At 37.1% G+C, this 19,402-nt stretch overlaps 1 protein-coding gene across 1 annotated transcript in view; it reads left to right on the top strand.

The window, feature by feature from the left end:
* Window positions 1-18,487, top strand: part of GOT1 (glutamic-oxaloacetic transaminase 1) — a 39,485-nt gene extending 20,998 nt beyond the window's left edge. The window contains exons 8-9 of the mRNA XM_072627002.1: window positions 898-1,040; window positions 14,258-18,487. Of these exons, the coding sequence (XP_072483103.1) occupies window positions 898-1,040; window positions 14,258-14,397 (283 nt within the window). The 3' untranslated portion in view covers window positions 14,398-18,487. The remainder of the gene's footprint in view (window positions 1-897; window positions 1,041-14,257) is intronic.
* The last annotated feature ends 915 nt before the right edge of the window (window positions 18,488-19,402 follow it).

Raw genomic sequence — 19,402 nt, 5'->3', positions numbered from 1 at the left:
TTTTTGGCAAAGATACTGGAGTGGTTTGCCATTTCTTTCTTCAGCTCATTTTACAAATGAGGAAACTGAGGCAAACAGGGTTAAGTGACTTGCCCGGTGTCACACAGCTAGTAACTGTGTAACTGGATTTGAACTTAGATCTTCTTGATTCTAGGCTCAGTGCTCCATCCACTGTCAAATGTTACTACAAAGTTAATATAGGCATTTGGCTGTGGGACCTAGCAGGAAGAACTTTGGTGGTGGTGTGTGGACTTGGTCTGTTGAAAAATAAATAAAATATTCTAATTATCTCATGGTATTCCACTACCTCTGGTAGTAATACTGATTTATTCTTTTGGTCTGTGCTTGGTCCATCCATGCTGTTGTCATGGAGTGAGAAGTCAGGAAGAAATACTTTAGTGGTGCAGAATATCTAGCTTTATCACACGAGAGTGATGATATGTAGGATTCTTTCAAAGTAAGTAAGTGATCAAATGGTTCTTAGCTTGATTAGTGCCCACTCTGAGATACAGAGTATTATACTTAATATTGCATTAAGACTTTTGACGTGCTCTATATGACCATTTTATAGAGTCAATAGATGTTAATGGTTCCTGTTTAATCATTTTGATTAAACAGGATCACATGTCTGATTAAAATCATTAATGATTTTATTTTTACATCTATCTATCTCTATCCATCCATCCATCCATCCATCCATCCATCCATCCATCTATAAAACTATGTTAGACCTGCATGAGTTAATGCATTATCTTTACAACAAAGCAGACCAGTCCTTCTCTGAACCCATTTTTATAGCTATTTTTAACATTTGTTAGCTAATTTTTAGTTGGTAGGAGTGTTTAATATGTTTCCTTTTATCTAGATAATAATTTACTTCATTTCCCACTTGTACAGGAAAGAAAATGTTAAGACAATGGCTGACCGGGTTCTGTTAATGAGAAGTGAACTCAGATCACGCCTTGAAGCCCTTGGCACCCCAGGAACCTGGAATCACATCACTGAACAGATTGGAATGTTTAGTTTCACAGGGTTAACTAGTAAGTACAAAGCAAACTTGCCTCTTGGGTTGTTCATTTGTAACTATTGTTCTCTGAGTCTGACTTTATAGGAAATAAGTTTGCTAAATAGCTATTGTAACTTACCTCCAATTTTGTTCCTCACTTAACTTTTATCCACCTCTTCCACTTTCCTTTTCATTTCTTCTTACACACACTTGTCGTTTATTCCAGTACTCCTTCCGTTATGAGTTCTTATAATTCATCTCCAATAGACTGCCTTTTAATTGGTCATCAATTAAGCCATTAAAGCAGCCTAGTTGGTCAGTGTAGGTAAGCTGTAGGGAACTCAGTGACATAGAACAACTATAATTTTCTCTGTTTGCTGCTCAAATCTTCTGAGACCCTTGAGGGTTCCAATAGCCTGAGTTGGTATCTTAGCAGCTGACAGATGGTTGGGCTTTTTTTAGCCATATGGGCTTGGAATAGGTGTAAGCAAAGGATATAAGCAAGTTAGGAGGGATATCAGATTTTACTTCTTTCTAACTTTCAGGCCAAAGTCTAATGTTGAACCCTTGTACATGCTTTCCATTAATTTTAGCTTCACCCCAATTCTCTCTAAAATTTGTTTGGAGAAAAAAAATTCATGATGGCACTTCACTGGTCATAGAGATTTTTTAACTATCAGCTGTATGGAATTTTTGCCCACTGATAGATAGAAAGTGACTTCTATAAATTCTAGAGATTCTTATGATGTGTGATAGGAGGGAAAGAGTTAAGAGAGTTAATATAGACTTGCCCTCAAGACACTCAGTGTTAAAATGGAAAGAAACTTGGATTTGAGAATTGGAAAGACCTCTGCCACTTACCAGTAATATGATCCTAAGCAAGTTCTTTACTATATCTGGCCCTCTGCGATCCTGGGAAAGCAGTTTCACATCTCTTAAGACTGTTGCTTCATTTTTGATATTTTGATTGTTGTGAGAAATATGCGTTGTGAACCTTAAAATACTAAAACTGTGCCATTTATGTTGGATGTATGGTGGTGTAACAGAAAGTGTGCTGGACTTGGAGTCACAAGACTGAGATTACATTCCTGGCTTTGCTACTGATTTCCTGTGTGACCTCAGTCAAGCTGCTTGAAGGACTCTAGTTTACTAATCTATTAAATGAAGTGGTTACACTATCTCTACCCTCCCTTCCTAGCTCTAAAATCCTATGATCCTTTTAGCAATAATAAAAATAGTGAACAAGATTTTGTAGAAAATGCTTCATAAGGTATTACAGAAATCTCAGTTCTATTTTAAGTAATGATAACAAGCATTTCTAAAGGAAGTGGATTGTAGCTGCCAGTGTTCATAGTTTTCTGGAAGATAATGGATTCAAGAAAAGAGGAATATTGACTAGAAGAGGTTTAAATTTAAAGACTCAGGGAAAACTTAAAAAAACAATTTTGTTGTTATAGGTCACAGGAAGTATTTTGCAGCCTTGAACCCTTCAATACTTTGTAAGCTTTAGATAAGCATTTGTTAAGGATAGTAGTGACCTATTTCCAGGGTTTTCTTTTCATCTGAAAATTAGGGAGATATAGAGAAAAGGGAAGTATTTCATTAATATTTGTGCTTATAATACCACGGTAGGATTTTTAGTGTCTATTTCAGCAGATTCCATCTTTGTTTACTTTTCTAGAAAAATTGTTAAAGTCTATACAATTGGACATTTTTTTTCCAAAAGTTATGTATAATTACATAGAACTATACCTCCCAGGGTACAGTATCACATCACTTAGTGTGTATAAAGTGAGTACTAAGATCCAGAGGCTTCTGACTCCTAGTCCAGTGTCATTTTCTGCTAGCCTGCCTTCTATTAGTACTTACAGTACTAATTACAGCACTTACTAGAAGCTTGATGTGACTTTTTGACATCTTCATTTTCTTTTTTTTTCTTTTAATTAATTTATTTAACTTTTAACATTCATTTTCACAAAATTTTGGGTTCCAAATTTTCTCCCCATTTGTCCCCTCCTCCCACCCCAAAACACCAAGCATACTAATTACCCCTATCACCAATCTGCCCTCTCTTCTATCATCCCTCCCTTCCCTTGTCCCCATCTTCTCTTTTGTCCTATAGGGCCAGATAAGTTTCTATACCCCTTTACCTATATTTCTTATTTCCTAGGAGCAAGAACAGTACTCGACAATTGTTCCTAAAACTTTGAGTTCCAACTTCTCTTCCTCCCTCCCTCCCCACCCATTCCCTTTGGAAGGCAAGCAATTCAATATAGACCATATCTGTGTAGTTTTGCAAATGACTTCCATAATAGTTGTGTTGTGTAAGACTAACTATATTTCCCTCCATCCTATCCTGCCCCCCATTACTTCTATTCTCTCTTTTGATCCTGTCCCTCCCCAAGAGTGTTGACTTCAAATTGCTCCCTCCTCCCACTGCCCTCCCTTCCATCCTCCCCCCCACCCTGCTTATCCCCTTCTCCCCCACTTTCCTGTATTGTAAGGTAGGTTTTCATACCAAAATGAGTATGTATTTTATTCCTTCCTTTAGTGGAATGTGATGAGAGTAAACTTCATGTTTTTCTCTCACCTCCCTTCTTTTTCCCTCCACTAAAAAGTCTTTTGCTTGTCTCTTTTATGAGAGATAATTTGCCCCATTCCATTTCTCCCTTTCTTCTCCCAATATATTTCTCTCACCACTTAATTTCATTTTTTAAAGATATGATCCCATCCTATTCAATTCACTCTGTGCTCTCTGTCTCTGTGTTTGTGTGCATGTCTGTGTGTAATCCCACCCACTACCCAGATACTGAAAAGTTTCAAGAGTTACAAATATTGTCTTTCCATGTAGGAATGTAAACAGTTCAACTTTAGTAAGTCCCTTATGACTTCTCTTTGCTGTTCACCTTTTCATGCTTCTCTTGATTCTTGTGTTTGAAAGTCAAATTTTCTTTTCAGCTCTGGTCTTTTCATCAAGAATGCTTGAAAGTCCTCTATTTCATTGAAGGACCAGTTTTTCCCCTGAAGTATTATACTCAGTTTTGCTGGGTAGGTGATTCTTGGTTTTAGTGCTAGTTCTTTTGACTTCTGGAATATCCAATTCCACGCCCTTCAATCCCTTAATGTAGAAGCTGCTAGATCTTGTGTTATCCTGATTGTATTCCCACAATACTTGAATTGTTTCTTTCTAGCTGCTTGCAATATTTTCTCCTTGACCAGGGAACTCTGGAATTTGGCCACAATGTTCCTAGGAGTTTCTCTTTTTGGATCTCTTTCAGGTGGTGATCTGTGGATTCCTTGAATACTTATTTTGCCCTCTGGTTCTAGAATCTCAGGGCAGTTTTCCTTGATAATTTCATGAAAGATGATGTCTAGGCTCTTTTTTTGATCATGGCTTTCAAGTAGTCCCATAATTTTTAAATTGTCTCTCCTGGATCTATTTTCCAGGTCAGTTGTTTTTCCAATGAGATATTTCACATTATCTTCCATTTTTTCATTCTTTTGGTTTTGTTTTGTGATTTCTTGGTTTCTCATAAAGTCATTAGCCTCCATCTGTTCCATTCTAATTTTGAAAGAACTATTTTCTTCAGTGAGCTTTTGAACCTCCTTTTCCATTTGGTTAATTCTGCTTTTGAAAGCATTCTTCTCCTCATTGGCTTTTTGAACCTCTTTTGCCAATTGAGTTAGCCTATTTTTCAAGGTGTTATTTTCTTCAGCATTTTTTTGGTTCTCCTTTGGCAAGGTATTGACATGCTTTTCTTTCATCTCTCTCATTTCTCTTCCCAGTTTTTCCTCCACCTCTCTTACTTGATTTTCAAAATCCTTTTTGAGCTCTTCCATGGCCTGAGCCCATGATATATTTATTTTGGATGTGTGGGATACAGAAGCCTTGACTTCTGTATCTTTCCCTGATGGTAAGCATTGTTCTTCTTCATCAGAAAGGAAGGGAGGAATTATCTGTTCACCAAGAAAGTAACCCTCTATAGTCTTGTTTTTTTTCCCTTTTCTGGGCATTTTCCCAGCCAGTGACTTGACCTCTGAATATTCTCTTCATACCCACCTTGCCTCCTGATCCTCCAAGCCAGCGCTTGGGGTCTGAGATTCAAATGCTGCTTCCCAGCCTCAGGGCTTTGGGCAGGGCTGCTATTCAGTGTGAGATTAAGTTCAGATGCTCAGGTGGGGGCAGGGCCACCACACGGGGCTCAGTTCCCTCAGGGGGTTTATGCTGAGACCTTCAACAATGGATCTGTGCTCCTGCCTGCTTGGGGAGCCCCTGCTGCTGCCTCCACTGCTGCCTCCCTAGGGGGCCTGAGTTATGGGGACACTCCACTCCCCTCTCGACCAGCCAAAGAGACCCTCTCACCAACCCTTGTCACCTGTGGGTGGAGGGACGTGCTCGGCCACTGGAGATTCTGTCCTTGAAGCCTGCTCAGATCTGCTCCTCTTGGTGCTCCACGGCCAAGGCAGGGCTGGGCTCTGCTCAGGGTCCGGTGCTGGACGGACCTTTTGTGTCAGGTTTTCAGGTCTCTCTGGAACAGAAATCTCGTCCACTCTGTTGTTCTGTGTCTTCTGCTGCTCCAGAATTTGTTAGGAGTTCTTCTTTACGGATATTTTATGGGCTGTGGGTTCGGAGCTAGCATATGTGTGTCTTTCTATTCCGCCATCTTGGCTCTTCCCCAAATGACATCTTCATTTTCTAAGAAGAATCATAGAGCTTTAGATGTAGAACTAGAAGAGACCTTGGAATTCAACCTCATTTTGTAGATAAGACAACAAAAGTCAGGGAGTGCCCAAGGTTATATGGTATTTAATGGCAGAACCAGGATTTGAAATCAGGCCTTCTGACTTCAGAGCTAGCATTCTATCCATTGCACCAGGAAGTATCAGTGGAATAGTCTTTGATTTCTCCTTCTCCTTGAAGTCTCCTTCTTCCTTATACTTAATTCCCAATTATTCAAAGACAACAAGAAACAAAAATCAAAGTTCACACATATTTTACCAAAGATATTGAAGGAAATATTTCTACCTAAAAAAAAAAAATGACATCTATATTGTTCATTATTTTTGTTACTACTTGCTCTTGGATGCGTTTTGGATCCCAGTGTTGTTTTGAATATTAATGATGCTTAAATGAATAAGTGAATTCTTCTGGGTCTTAATTTCACATGATAGTTTATAAATGGTTGAATTTTATAGTCTCCTGTTTTAACGAATCTTCATTTTTCTATATTTTAGTGAAGTAGTTATTGAGTATCAAAATTAGACCTCCTGTTATCAGATCATCACCAACTTTGACCAATGAATTCTGTCCTCGGAAACAATTCGTTTCTTCAAATGCAAATCTAGGAAATACATTGGAAATACAAAGGAGCCACTGGAAGTATTTTATCCTAAAATGAGGTGCCCTGCCACTGTCTTAATGAACATAAAACTTGAACTGATACTGATAAAATAGCTTCTGTTGTTTTGAATCTCTTAAGATGGTAAAGTTTGTATGTAATTAATCAGAATTCAGTTTTAATATCTAGGGCCCAACTTAAATTTAACTTGTGAAAAACATTAAGCAGCTATACAAGTAAATAGGAAGAGCAGTTCATTTATAATAAATTTTCTAATAAAAGGGAATTCTTTGGGACACAGAGGCTCACGTTTGAGTACATCTCAGGGTTCTGAGAAAACCTAAGAAGTATTGGGGAGCTTGTTATGGGAGAGAGAGGACCTAGTAGTTAGTTGGAACAGTACACGTTGATACCATATCTTTGCTGTCTATAACAACTAGTCTTATACTATGGAAGAAAATTCACCCTTGTGTTTTCTGGAAGACAAGTCTAAGGTCAAGTAAGCTTTGGACCATTTTCAGAAGTAGCTCAAGTGTAATGGAGGCGATCTCCACCTTAAAAATAGCTTTGTATTCCAAAAGCTAACATGGAAGTCAATTGCTTTGAATTCAGATCATAGTTTTCTATGTGCAGGCATTTATCCATGGTGACTAGGTTCCTAGACTGTCCTACAAAAATGTATTTAACCCAAAGTGTGGCTGAAACACTGTACTTCTGTAATGGGGAAAAAATTGTTGCAAAACTAGTAAATGCACTACTCTGACCCGTTTTGATTGATAGATGAGATTTTTTTGGTGAGCCTGAAGGGTATTTATGTCTATTTCTAGACTACTGGAGGTTGGTGGTACTGCCTCTCAGGTCTTAATTCCCTGTTTCCTTGATGCAGACCTTATTTTTAGCAGTAATTTTATGCTTATGACCACAAATAAGGTAGTTTGGGATTCACAAATGGAATAGAGGGACAAAAGGTGAAGAGCTTTTAGTAAATTCAGGAGCTGGAAATGGGGGTGGGTGGAAAGCTCACCTGACTGTATCACTAACTTCCCTGAGCAAGTAAAGACAACAGAGAAGTGAGGAAATTGATACTGGGTTATAAACGGCCACTGCATCATCATCATCATCATCATTACATTTACGTAGCACTTCATAAATATTATCTGATTTTTATCAAAAACTTCACAAAGAACAAGTCATGCCAAATAAATCTTATTTCCTTTTTTTTTTTTTTACAAGATTACTTAACTGGTAAGTCTTAAATAAGCTGTAGCTATCTATAGCTTATCCAGATTTTAGCAAAGCATTTGATAAATCTCCCTATGAGATAGGAACTGAACCATGATTTATTTTATATAGATAACTTAAAAAAGGAAACTCCCTCTAGTGACTGGGGTTGTCCACTTTTCTGCAACTTAGAGTCGTAGGTAGTTTCCTAAAGTGTGGAGGTGGTGGTGGGGTGGGGTTTTAAGTGACATGCCCAGGGTCATACAGCCAGCATATGTCAGAGGCGTGTCTTGAATCTCAGTCCTTCTGGCACTGTACCACGATGCCTGTCACACCCTATCTCATGTTTGTGGAAAAGAAAGAAAGTCATGGGACTAGATTTAGATGGAAATAGAACTACTTGAAAATGACCACACAGTGTCAACTTGGCAGGAGATCTTCATTGAAGTATCCCAGAAATATACATACTTGGCCTTGTGTTTTCTAACATTTTATCAGGGACCTGGGTAAAGCCTAAATGGCGTGCTTGTCAGATTTGCAGATGGTAACAAATCTGGCAGGGATAATATGTGCAAAACAAAATTTTTTTTGTTCCAGCCCTTTTTGTATTAGCAAAAAAAAAAAATTGGAAACACAAGTGGATGACCATCTATAAGGGAATGGCTGAACACATTATAATGTGTTATATAATGTTGTAATATGTCATGGAATATTATTGCTCTGTATGAAACAATTAATACAAAGAATTCGGATAAGCTAGTGTGAACTGATTAAGAATAAAGCTAAGTAGTTCCCAGAAAATAATTTGCTTAGATAATCCAGTAATGTAAAGGAAAACAACACAAAAGATACCAGAACTCTGAACAATGTGATGACCAAGTTTGACTTCAGATGACAGAGGATTAAACCTGTTTCCCTCTTTAGGTAGCAAAATAATGGACTATAGATATGGGATAAGACATTTTATCAAATATGGTCAATGCATTGGCTTTGATTAGCTGTACTTTTTTGAGGGGGAATGACAAGTCTTATTAAAAGGCATCAATAAAACATGTTTTTTTAAAAGCTGGATGAGGTAGTTTTTCAGTTATTCTAACATTTTTATTGATCTACCTTTTATAACAAAACCATTCACAGTGAACTTCTTTATCACAGAAACAAACTGGCTCATAACATAGCACTAAGTTAAGTTAAAATTCCAGTATCCATCCCCAAATTTCAAAGTAGGTTGCTTATTTTCATTAACAGTACCCTAAGGAAATATTTGTATTTTGAAAGAACTCACAAAAATAAATATTGGAAATGAGGGGAAAAAAACTCAGCAAATGTTTGGGAAAGGAGACAAGGAAGTCCTTAACATACAGAAACTCAGAGGGAGAATGAGCTGTACAAGTCAATCTGATTTTGTTCTGTGAGAAAATTCAGGTTCTGAGCTATGTTTCTAACTGCCCCCAAATCAGTAGAAAGATGTTGACTAGTCTAGGTAGAGTGTTGGGCAGAATCTAATAAGAGAAAATGTAGTAGTGATAAATTTGAAGTCTTACCCTTGGATTGGGAAAATCAACTTCACAAGTATAATATAGAGGAGACACTACTAGGTACCAGTTTGTCTGAAAAAGTTTTCATGAACTACAGACTCATTATGAGCCAAAAAAATTAACCTTGATCTTGAACTGCTTTAGAGGCACAGCTTCCAGGAAAGGGAGGTGATAGGCCCTCTGTACTCTGTCCTGGTCACCTAAATCTGGAGTAGTGTTTTCTGTTCAGGGAGCCTTAGTTTAGGAAAAACATTGATAAACTGAAGAGTGGGAAGAAGGCAGACAAGATGGTAAAAGATCTTGTGGTCATGTCAGGAGGAGAGGTTGAAGGAAGTGGGAATGTTGGACCATGGGGAGGCCTAGGGGATGGGGAACCTGACAGCCATCTGCAAGTATCCGGAGACATACTCTGTTTGGTTCCATGGAACAGAACCAGGAACAATAGGCAGATGTTGCACAGGGTCTAGCTTAGACCTAGTGCAGAGAAGAGACTTTTAATCATTAGAGTTATCTGGAAGTAGAATAAGCCAGCTCAGGAGATGTAGTGGGTTTCCTCTTATTGGAACTCTTCAGGCAAAAATCTCCATGTCTACTTCTTGGATCTATTATAGCAAAGGTTCCTTTTCAGATTTGGAAGCTGACTAGATGTCCTCCTGAGGTTCCTTCTAATTCTAAAATTTCTGTGATCCCTTGGGGAGTAGGGGGTAGGGGAGGAGAAGGAAATGATGGGGGAATGATGGAGGCATTGGTGCGCTTAGCTCAGTATAACTGGACTCTTTCTAGTTCTGTGAGCTAGGATCTGTGGCATTCCCAGAGAGGCTAAGAAGATGGGTCCCATCCCACCTTCCCTATGCTGGCCAGTCATAGGACTTGTATTCAACAGAACCATATCTACCCTTCATTCATTAGAGCCTAACACCCCCCCTGGCTCAATTCCTGCCTTGGAAGTACCCTACCTTTTAGCTAGAAATTGGCCCTTCAGGACAACTTAACCTACCCCTGATGAAGGCCCACAGCAGATGTCATTGAGAAAGTCACCCTTCTCACACCTAGCACATTCAACAAGAAAAAAACAGCACGTACTGAGAGGGCACATAATCAAAAACATTTAGAGATTATTGTTCTAGAGGGAAGGCTATAATGACATTGCAATAGGTGTAGGGCGGGAGGAGAGGTCCAGGGAAAGCTATTCATTCAAAGATAAGGATGCTACCTTAGAAGACTTCCAACCTCCTCATTTTTCTTTTTTTTGTTGTTGTTTTCTTTATTTTTTTAATGTTCTACAATCACTTCCATAAAACTTAGATTTTTACCCCCCCATACCTACCCCCCCCCCACCCTCCCTCCCCAAGATGGCATATAATTCTATATAGGATCTACATATACTTTCCTATTGAATATGTTTTCACTATAGTCAAGCTATGTAGATGAACTAAAATAAATGGAAGAAATCATATAACAAATCAAAACATAACACACACACACACACACACACACACACACACAAACACGAACATGATCTACATTCTGCAAATGAATTCCATAGTTCTTTCTCTGAGTGTGGAAGGCATTTTGCCTTAGAAAACCATTAGGAATTTTTTTTTTAAGTTCTTGCATTATAACGAAGTTCCAAGTCTACCAGAAAAAACTCTCTCACACTGTGGTCGTTGCTGTGCACAAAGTTCTCTTGGTTCTGCTCCTTTCACTCAGCATCAGATCATATAAGTTCTTCCAGGCCTCCCTGAAGTCTTCTTGTTCATCATTTCTTATACTACAATAGTACTCCATTACATTCATATACCATAATTTATTCCGCTATTCCCCAATTGATGGGCATCCCCTTGATTTCCAGTTTTTGGCAACTACAAAGAGTGCTGCTATAAATATTTTTGTACATGTGGGACCCTTTTTTATGATCTCTTGGGGATACAGTCCTAGAAGAGGTATTGCTGGGTCAAAGGGTATGCACATTTTTGTAGCCCTTTGGGCATAGTTCCAAACTGCTCTCCAAAATGGTTGGATGAGCTTACAACTCCATCCACAATGAATTAGTGTTCCAACTCTTCCACATCCTCTCCAACATTTATCGTTTTCCTGTTCTGTCATGTTTGCCAATCTTATAGGTGTGATGTGATACCTCAGAGTTGTTTTGATTTGCATCTCTAATCAAAAGTGATTTAGAGCATTTTTTCATATGATTATAGATATCTTTAATTTCTTCCTCTGAAAATTCATATCCTTTCATATCCTTTGACCATTTATCAATTGGGGAATGACTTGTCTAGTTGTACATTTCAGTCAGTTCTCTATATATTCTAGAAATGGGGCCTTTATCACCAAGATTAGCTGTAAAAATTCTTTCCCAATTTACTACATCCCTCCGAATTTTGGTTTCATTGGGTTTGGTTGTGCAAAAACTTTTCAGTTTAATGTAATCAAAATTATCCATCTTGCATTTCATAATGCTTTCTATCTCTTCTTTACTAAAAAATTCTTCCCTTCTCCATAATTCTGATAAATACACTATTCCTTGCTCCTCCAGTTTGTCCATGGTATCAATCTTTATGCCTAGATTGTGTACCCATTTGGACTTTATTCTTGTGTACGGTGTCAGGTATGGGTCTATGCCTAATTTCTGCCACACTGTTATCCAGTTTTCCCAGCAATTTTTGTCAAATAGTGAGTTTTTATCCCAGAAGCTGGGGTCCTTGGGTTTATCAAACAGGAGGTTGCTATATTCCTTGCCTACTGTGTCTTGAGTGCCAAGTCTATTCCACTTTTGTCTACCCTTCTATTTCTTAGCCAATACCAAGTGGTTTTGATAATTGCTGCTTTATAGTGCAATTTCAGATCTGGTAGCGGTAGGCCACCTTCCCAAGCATTTCTTTTCATTAGTCCCTTTGATATTCTGGACCTTTTGTTCTTCCAGATGAACTTTGACATTATTTTATCCAGCTCTAGAAAATAATTATCTGATAGTTTAATTGGTATGGCACTAAATAAGTAAATTAATTTAGGTAGAATTGTCATTTTTATTATATTAGCACGGCCTACCCATGAGCAACTGATGTTTTTCCACTTACTTAAATCTGACTTTATTTGTGCAAAAAGTGTCTTGTAATTGTGTTCATATAGTCCCTGGGTCAGCCTCCTCATTTTTCAACCCAAAACAGAGATTCAAGGTCACACTCAGGTCACCTAAGTAGTAAATGGCAAAGAATCCATGTCCTCTGATTGACTCCAAATCTATTGCCCTTTTCATAGTACCACACTACTTCTCATGTTTTGCTCCTGGGAAATATTCCTAGTCTTCATTTCAACAAGTATTTATTAAACAAAAAAATAAAAGTAGATCTTGACTTTAAGCATCTAGTGGTATCCTGTTTGGGAGGATAGACAGCCTCCAAATAAAGTTTCTCCTAGGAATGTCTTAAATAGGGAGTTAATCCTGAGGTTTAATAATTTTTTTTAAACAAAAACTATGGTTTTTTTTCATTTTTTTATTTCCTCAACTGCCTTGGCACAGTCTCATTCACAAATATGGTAGGTTTACAGTACAGTTTTAAAAAATGTAGTTGAATATGAGGGTCTTCTACATGTTAGGTACTATAGGTACAAAACGAGTCTTAGCTTTTTGTGCATGTGTCTTATCTCCGCTACTAGACTGCAGTTCTATTCCAGCACAGCATATAATGTGGTATCTTAAGTATAGTAGGATTTCAGTGAGTATTTGTTGAATAAATGGTAAAAGCATTTATGTACAAGACAGTCTCAGCTTGCTAGAAACTTAAAGTCTAATAGACAACTAAAAGTTACAGTTCAAATCGGTTTGAACTGCTTTTACTGCTAACATAAGCAGAAATACAGTATGTAAGCTGCTGGAGGGCAGGCATTTTTTCCTTTTGTTTTGTGCCCTCATGCAAAAAAATGCACATTTTTAAGCATTTAAAAAATTTTTTTGAGTTTGAAGTTCTCTTACCTCCACTCTCTCCCCTACCCACTAAGAAGTCAAGGAATATGATACCCATTACACATGTGAAATCATGAAAACCATATTTTCATATTAGCCATGTCACTAAAAAGAAAGAAAAATAAAATGAGAAAATATACTTCAGTTTGCACTCAAAAGTTCATCAGTTCTCTTTCTGAAATGAATAGCATTTTTCATCAGGAGTCCTTTTTAATTGTATTGATCAGAGTAGCTAAGTCTTTCACAGTCTCAGTCATCATTGCTGCTCTTATGTACACTGTTCTCCTGGTTCTGCTCACTTTGACTTTGCAATAGTTCATTTATAGGTCTTCCCTGGTTTTTCTGAAACTGTCCCTCTTGTTATTTGTTATAGCACAATAGTATTCCTTCACAGTCATAGACTGCAACTTCTTCAGCCCTTCTTCAACTGATGGGCATCACCTCAATTTCCAATTCTCTGCCATGACAAAAAAAGCTGCTATAAGTATTTTTGTACGCATTGGTCCTTTTCCTTTTTCTTTGATTTTTTGGGGTACAGATCTAGTAGTGGTATTGTGGGGTCAAATCTACGTACAGTTTCATATCCCTTTGGGTACAGTTCCAAGCTGTTTTCCAAAGTGGTTGGACCAGTTCATAACTCCACCACCAATTTATTAGTGTACCTATTTTCCCACATTCCCTCCAGCATTTGTTCTTTCTGATAAATATGAAGTGGTACCTCAGAATTGTTTTCATTTGCATTTCTCTAATAGTGATTTAAAACATTTTTTCACAGAAGTAAATGACTTTGACTTCTTCTGAAAACTGCCTGTTCATATTCCCTTGTCCATTTGTCAATTGGGGAATGGCTCTTATTTTTATAAATTTGACTCAGTTTCCTACATATTTGAGAATCAAGGCCCCAGCAGAGAATCTTAGTGTAAAAATTTCTTGCTGTAAAAATATTCATTGTCTGTGGTACCTTTTAGCAAAATGGAGTTTCCTGGGAATTAAAAATGAACAAAAGGCTACTTCTTCAGAGCCCAATGCCTTCAGTTTTGTTTTTTTTTTTTATTATAAATTGAATAGAATATCTCTTTTGTTATCTGGTATCTTTTCTGGGGAATAGGGGAAACAAACGTGACAACCTCCATTGTGACCCAAGTCCTTGCTATTTTAACTGTGACTTTTGTCTTTCCAACAGCTAAGCAAGTGGAATACCTGGTCAATGAAAAGCATATCTACCTACTGCCAAGTGGCCGGATCAACATGTGTGGCCTGACCACAAAGAATCTGGATTATGTGGCTACCTCCATCCATGAAGCTGTCACTAAAATCCAGTGAAGATGCACTAACCCAACCAGTACCACCAAAGCTGCTGTCTATCATGTGTGTGTATCCCCTGCTTGCACAAACCCATTATCTATATAGTGTAATAGTGACAATCAAAGGACTGAAAAGACTACAGTGGCGGGATACCAGTGTTTGGAGTTGACATGATTTGAGATTGCTCAGGATTAGGGCACTTCTGCAGACCCATGCAAAATGAACATTTTTGATTTAAAAGCAAAGAAAGAAAAGAAGAAAAAAATCCCATATTATTTTGATCATTATGTGAGTTAAGCATGTTGACCCACCCTTCCCCAATGAGTGTGTTCATAGTTCATTTGCTTCTGTATGAGTATTGTAAATGATAGATCATGTCAAATCATTTATTCTTGGAGCAAAACCTAACCCCAAAGATCAAGTCAGCAGAAGAGCTATGTGATTGTAGCCATTGGCAATGCCATTAAAAAAAACAACAACAAAAAACAACTTTTCATCTCTGTAAAAGCTTTCTTTCTGTTTCTTTTCCTATTGTTTTCTCCACTTGGTTATCCCTGTGCCCTAAACTCTGGTGCCTTGGTGGTTTTCCAAGGCAATAGTAGTGTTCTCTCCTTTGTCTCTTTAGGACTGTGCATTCTTAAGCCATGTCAAGACTCAATTAGTCAAGGAATAGAGTACACTAAATTATGGTAGCTCTGTGAATTTCAGTTGATACAGGTCTGATTTCTTTGTGTAAATTAAGATACTGAAACCAAAAGAAATGCTATACCTCAAAGAGTCCCTTTTGGGGCGTTCTTGTCTAGAGAAGGGAACCCTCTTTCCATTGAGAGCCTATGTATTTCTCCTAGAGACTATGGCACCACTTGTTACCATTGACTCAAACCCAGTTATAGCTCCCTAACCCACAGGCCAACACCATAATTACATTGGGCTCCACCAATCTCACTCGGTCTAATCTTTATTCTAACTGATCAACCTTCCAACTCTCTAGGGAATTATAGAATTTGTAATAAGTGGAGTTCTTGGAGAGCCAAATTACCCTCATTTTATAGATGAGGGTATTCAGTCCCAGGGATGAAGTAAAGGCCATGACCATATGTTTAGTAAACAGCAAAACCTGTGTTCAAACCTAGATCTGATTCCAAATTCAGTGCTTTCTGACTCCAAATTTTAATTTGCATTTCTCTATTCAATAATGATGTAGAGCATTTTTTCATATAACTAAATAGCTTGGATTTAAGTGCTTTTCTCATTCTTACCAGGTTGTTTCTGAAGACAGCCATCTTCCCATTACCTTCCTTTCCTTCCCATTCTCTCCTCTAGACTAAACATTTACAGTTCCTTTAACCTTTTCTCACAGGATATAATTTCTAGACAGGTCACACTAATTTATCAATGTTCCACTTAAAATATGGCACCCAGAACAGAATACTCCAAATGTAGTGTCATCAGTGCAGAGTATTGTAATTACCTAATTATCTTCCTCCATTCTACATTCATGTACTTTTTTTATTTCTGAAAAACAATTCTCAAATATTACTCTTTAAAGCAGTGCAATTTCACATACAACATAATTATTTTCTTAAAAACTAAATTGAAGATTTCACACTTTAACTCTTAAAATTTTATCATCTGCATTTTAGTCAGGCATTTCTACCTGTTGATCAGTTTGAATCTTGGCTTTTTATTATTTCCCTATCTAATAAACATGTCTTTAGGTCTTTATTGTTGGTAAAAATAATGCCAACAAAAAATTCTACACCGTAAACTCCTTATATGTAGGGATTATGGCATGTGTCTCTGTAACACCTTCTAAATTTAGCACAGGATTATGCACACCACCTTTTATTTCTCCTCTTCCCTATTCTTGCTAAACTTGTCTAAAGTTGTCTACACTTGCTGACTCTACTTGATTACCATGTACTCAATTCTGAACCTCTGAATCTGGCTTCTGATCCCATCACTGAATTTCAGATTTACCAGTGAGACACAGCGTCTCTTCTCAGTTTTTAATTGAGCTTTTAGCTGCTTCTGATTCTGTCTTTTCCTTGGCTTCTATGCTATTGCTTTCTCCCAGTTCTCTTCCTATGTGGACCCTTTATCCATTTCTCACCCCCTAAATGTGGGAATAAGAACAATAATAAATAATAGACCAGCAGTGAAACAAGGATGTCTATTATCACCAATATCCATCAGTATTGTACTAGAAATATGAACAATAGCAATAAATAGAAAAACAAAGAAATCAGAGTAGGTAATGAGGTAATAAAACTATCTGGTTTTTGCAGATGATATGATGGTATACTTGGAAAATTCTAGAGATTCAGCCAAAAGGTTAATGGAAACAATAATTTTAGCAAAGGAGCAGGATATAAACCAAACCCACATAAATCATTAGGATTTTTATGTATTATCCACAAAGCCCTTCAAGAAGAGAATTAGTTCATTTAATATAATCATAGGCAATATAAAATACCTGAGAGCATATCTGCCAAGACAAACTCAGAAACTAGATGAACACAATTATAAAACACTTTATACAAATAATCAGATTTAAATAATCAGAGAAATATTAATTGTTCAAGTGTGGGCTGAGCCAATATAATAAAAAATGACTTCTACCTAACCTCACCTATTTAGTGCCATCCCATTTAAGTTACAAAAAAATTATTGAGCTAGAAAAAAATAATTCTTTTGGAAGAACAAAAGGCCAAGAATGTATCAAAGGGAAAAAACATAAAGGAAGGAGATCTAACAGTACCAGATTTAAAACTTATAAAGCGGTAATTATCAAAATTATCTCATTCTGGCAAAGAAATAGGAAGTAGAAGAGAGTAGATATCTAGTACACAGTAGTAAATAACCTTATATTTGATAAATTTTGGGCTAAGAATTCACTATTTGGTAAAAAAAAAAAAAAAACTTGGGAAAACTGGAAAGCAGTCCGGCAGAAACTAGGTGTAGACCAATATCTTGTCATATATCAAACATAAGGTCAAAATGGGTATATGACCTAGATATAAATAAATTAGAAAAACATGGACCATATTACTTATCAGATTCATGGATAGAAGAATTTATGAATAAATGAGAACATTGTGAAATGCAAAATGGATAATTTTGGTTACATTAAAAGGGTTTTGTACAAAAAACTAGCCAAGGTTAGAAGGAAAGCAAAAAATTGGGGGGGAGGGACGATGGGAATTAGTTTCTCAGATAAATATCTCAAATATATAGAGAACTCTGTCAAATTTAAAAGACTATGAATCATTCCCCAATTAATAAATGGTCAAAGGATATGAGCAGGCAGTTTTGGGGGGAAGAAATCAGTTATATACTCATATAGAAATGTTCTAAGTCATTGATTAGAGAAATTAAAACATCTTTGAGATACCTTCTCACACCTATCAGAGTAGCCAAAGTGGTAGAAGGGGAAAATGACAAATGTTGGGGATATGGAAAAATTGGGACATTAATACATTTTTTGTGGAACTGTGAACTGATTCAACCATTTTGGAGAGCAATCTGTAATTATGCCCAGAGTCAAAACTATGTATATCCTTTAACCTAGCAATGTCAGTATTCTGTTTCCCAAGGTGTTCAGTGAAAAAAGAAAAGAACCTATATGTTCTAAAACATTTATAGCACCTCTCTGTGGTAGCCAAAAACTGTAAATTGAGGAGATGTCCATCAAATGGGGAATGGTGAATAAGTTGTTTATAATCATGACTGACTACTACTGTGATGTAAGAAATGATAAGCAGGTTGATTTTAAAAAAAGACGTGAAATAATGAAGAGTAAAATGAGCAGAACTGAGAGAACGTATACAGTAACAGCAATATTGTTTGAAGAATAACTGAATGAGTAAGGTATTCTGAGTAATGTGAATATTAAAATGAACTACAAGAGACCTATGAAGGAAGATGCCATCTACCTCCAGATAAAGAACTGATAAATGGAAATGTGTATTGTATGGTTTCACATACATATCTGTGTCAAATGTTGACCTTCTCTAGCTGTTGGGAGGAAGGGAAGGAGACAGGTCAGAACTCAAAATGTAACCAAAAAAAATTTTCTTTTAAATAAATTATCATGTGAGCCTCACAACATCTCTATGAGGAGGTGGTTATTACAGTTAATAAAATTTTCCATATTTTAGATGAAACACTCAGGTTTAGTGACTTCCCCATGGTCATGTAGCTGGTGTGGGAGGTGGGATTTGTACTCAAGTTATTTGTTCCAAGACTACTTCCCTTTGCACTATAGTGGATGAGTGACAAAGGCCTAGGTTGTCTTCTATCTTCCTTGGTGATCTCCTTTGTTGCCAAGATTATGTTCAATACCCTCTCTTAATTAGATGATGCTATAACCACTTTAGTGCCACATTGCTTCCTGGGTGTCCCATAGATACTTGGTTTCAACATAATGACGCTAGCTAACATTTACACAGTGTTTCAAGATTTGCAAACTGCTTTATACATAGTATCTTATTTGATCTTCATATAGCTACCTTGTGAAGTAGATGTTATTATCCGCATTTTACAGATCAGGGAACTGAGACTGAGAAAAGTTAAGTGATTTGACCAGGATCACATAGCTAAGTCAGAGATAGCATTTGAACTTAAGGCTTCTTGACTTTAAGCCCAATACTTCATCTATCATGCCACCTAGGTAAGTGCCCAAACATTTCCAAGATAGAGCCACTCTTCTCTAGCTTTATTAATTCCTTCCAGTCACCCAGGTTCATAGCCTCACTGTCGTCTTTGGTTCTTCTTTGTCTCCCAACTGCTATGTATAATAACTTGCCAAGTCTTGTTGATTTTAACTCCATAACATCTCAATACATCCTAGTTTATACCTTCATCACTTCTTGCTTAGACTATTATAATTGCAATTATATTGGTTTTCTTTCCTGTCTTCCATATAGCTGTCAAAGTAATCGGAAGGCCAATAGGTTGGACCATGCCACCACCTGTCTTAAAACCCTTCAGTTTCTCGTTGCTTCTAGGATAAACTATGAAT

This window comes from Notamacropus eugenii, chromosome 1 (assembly GCF_028372415.1).
Source record: "Notamacropus eugenii isolate mMacEug1 chromosome 1, mMacEug1.pri_v2, whole genome shotgun sequence".
Taxonomy (NCBI): Eukaryota; Metazoa; Chordata; class Mammalia; order Diprotodontia; family Macropodidae; genus Notamacropus; species Notamacropus eugenii.
Note: the sequence above shows the minus strand (reverse complement) of the source record. Positions and strands in the feature narration are given on the sequence as shown.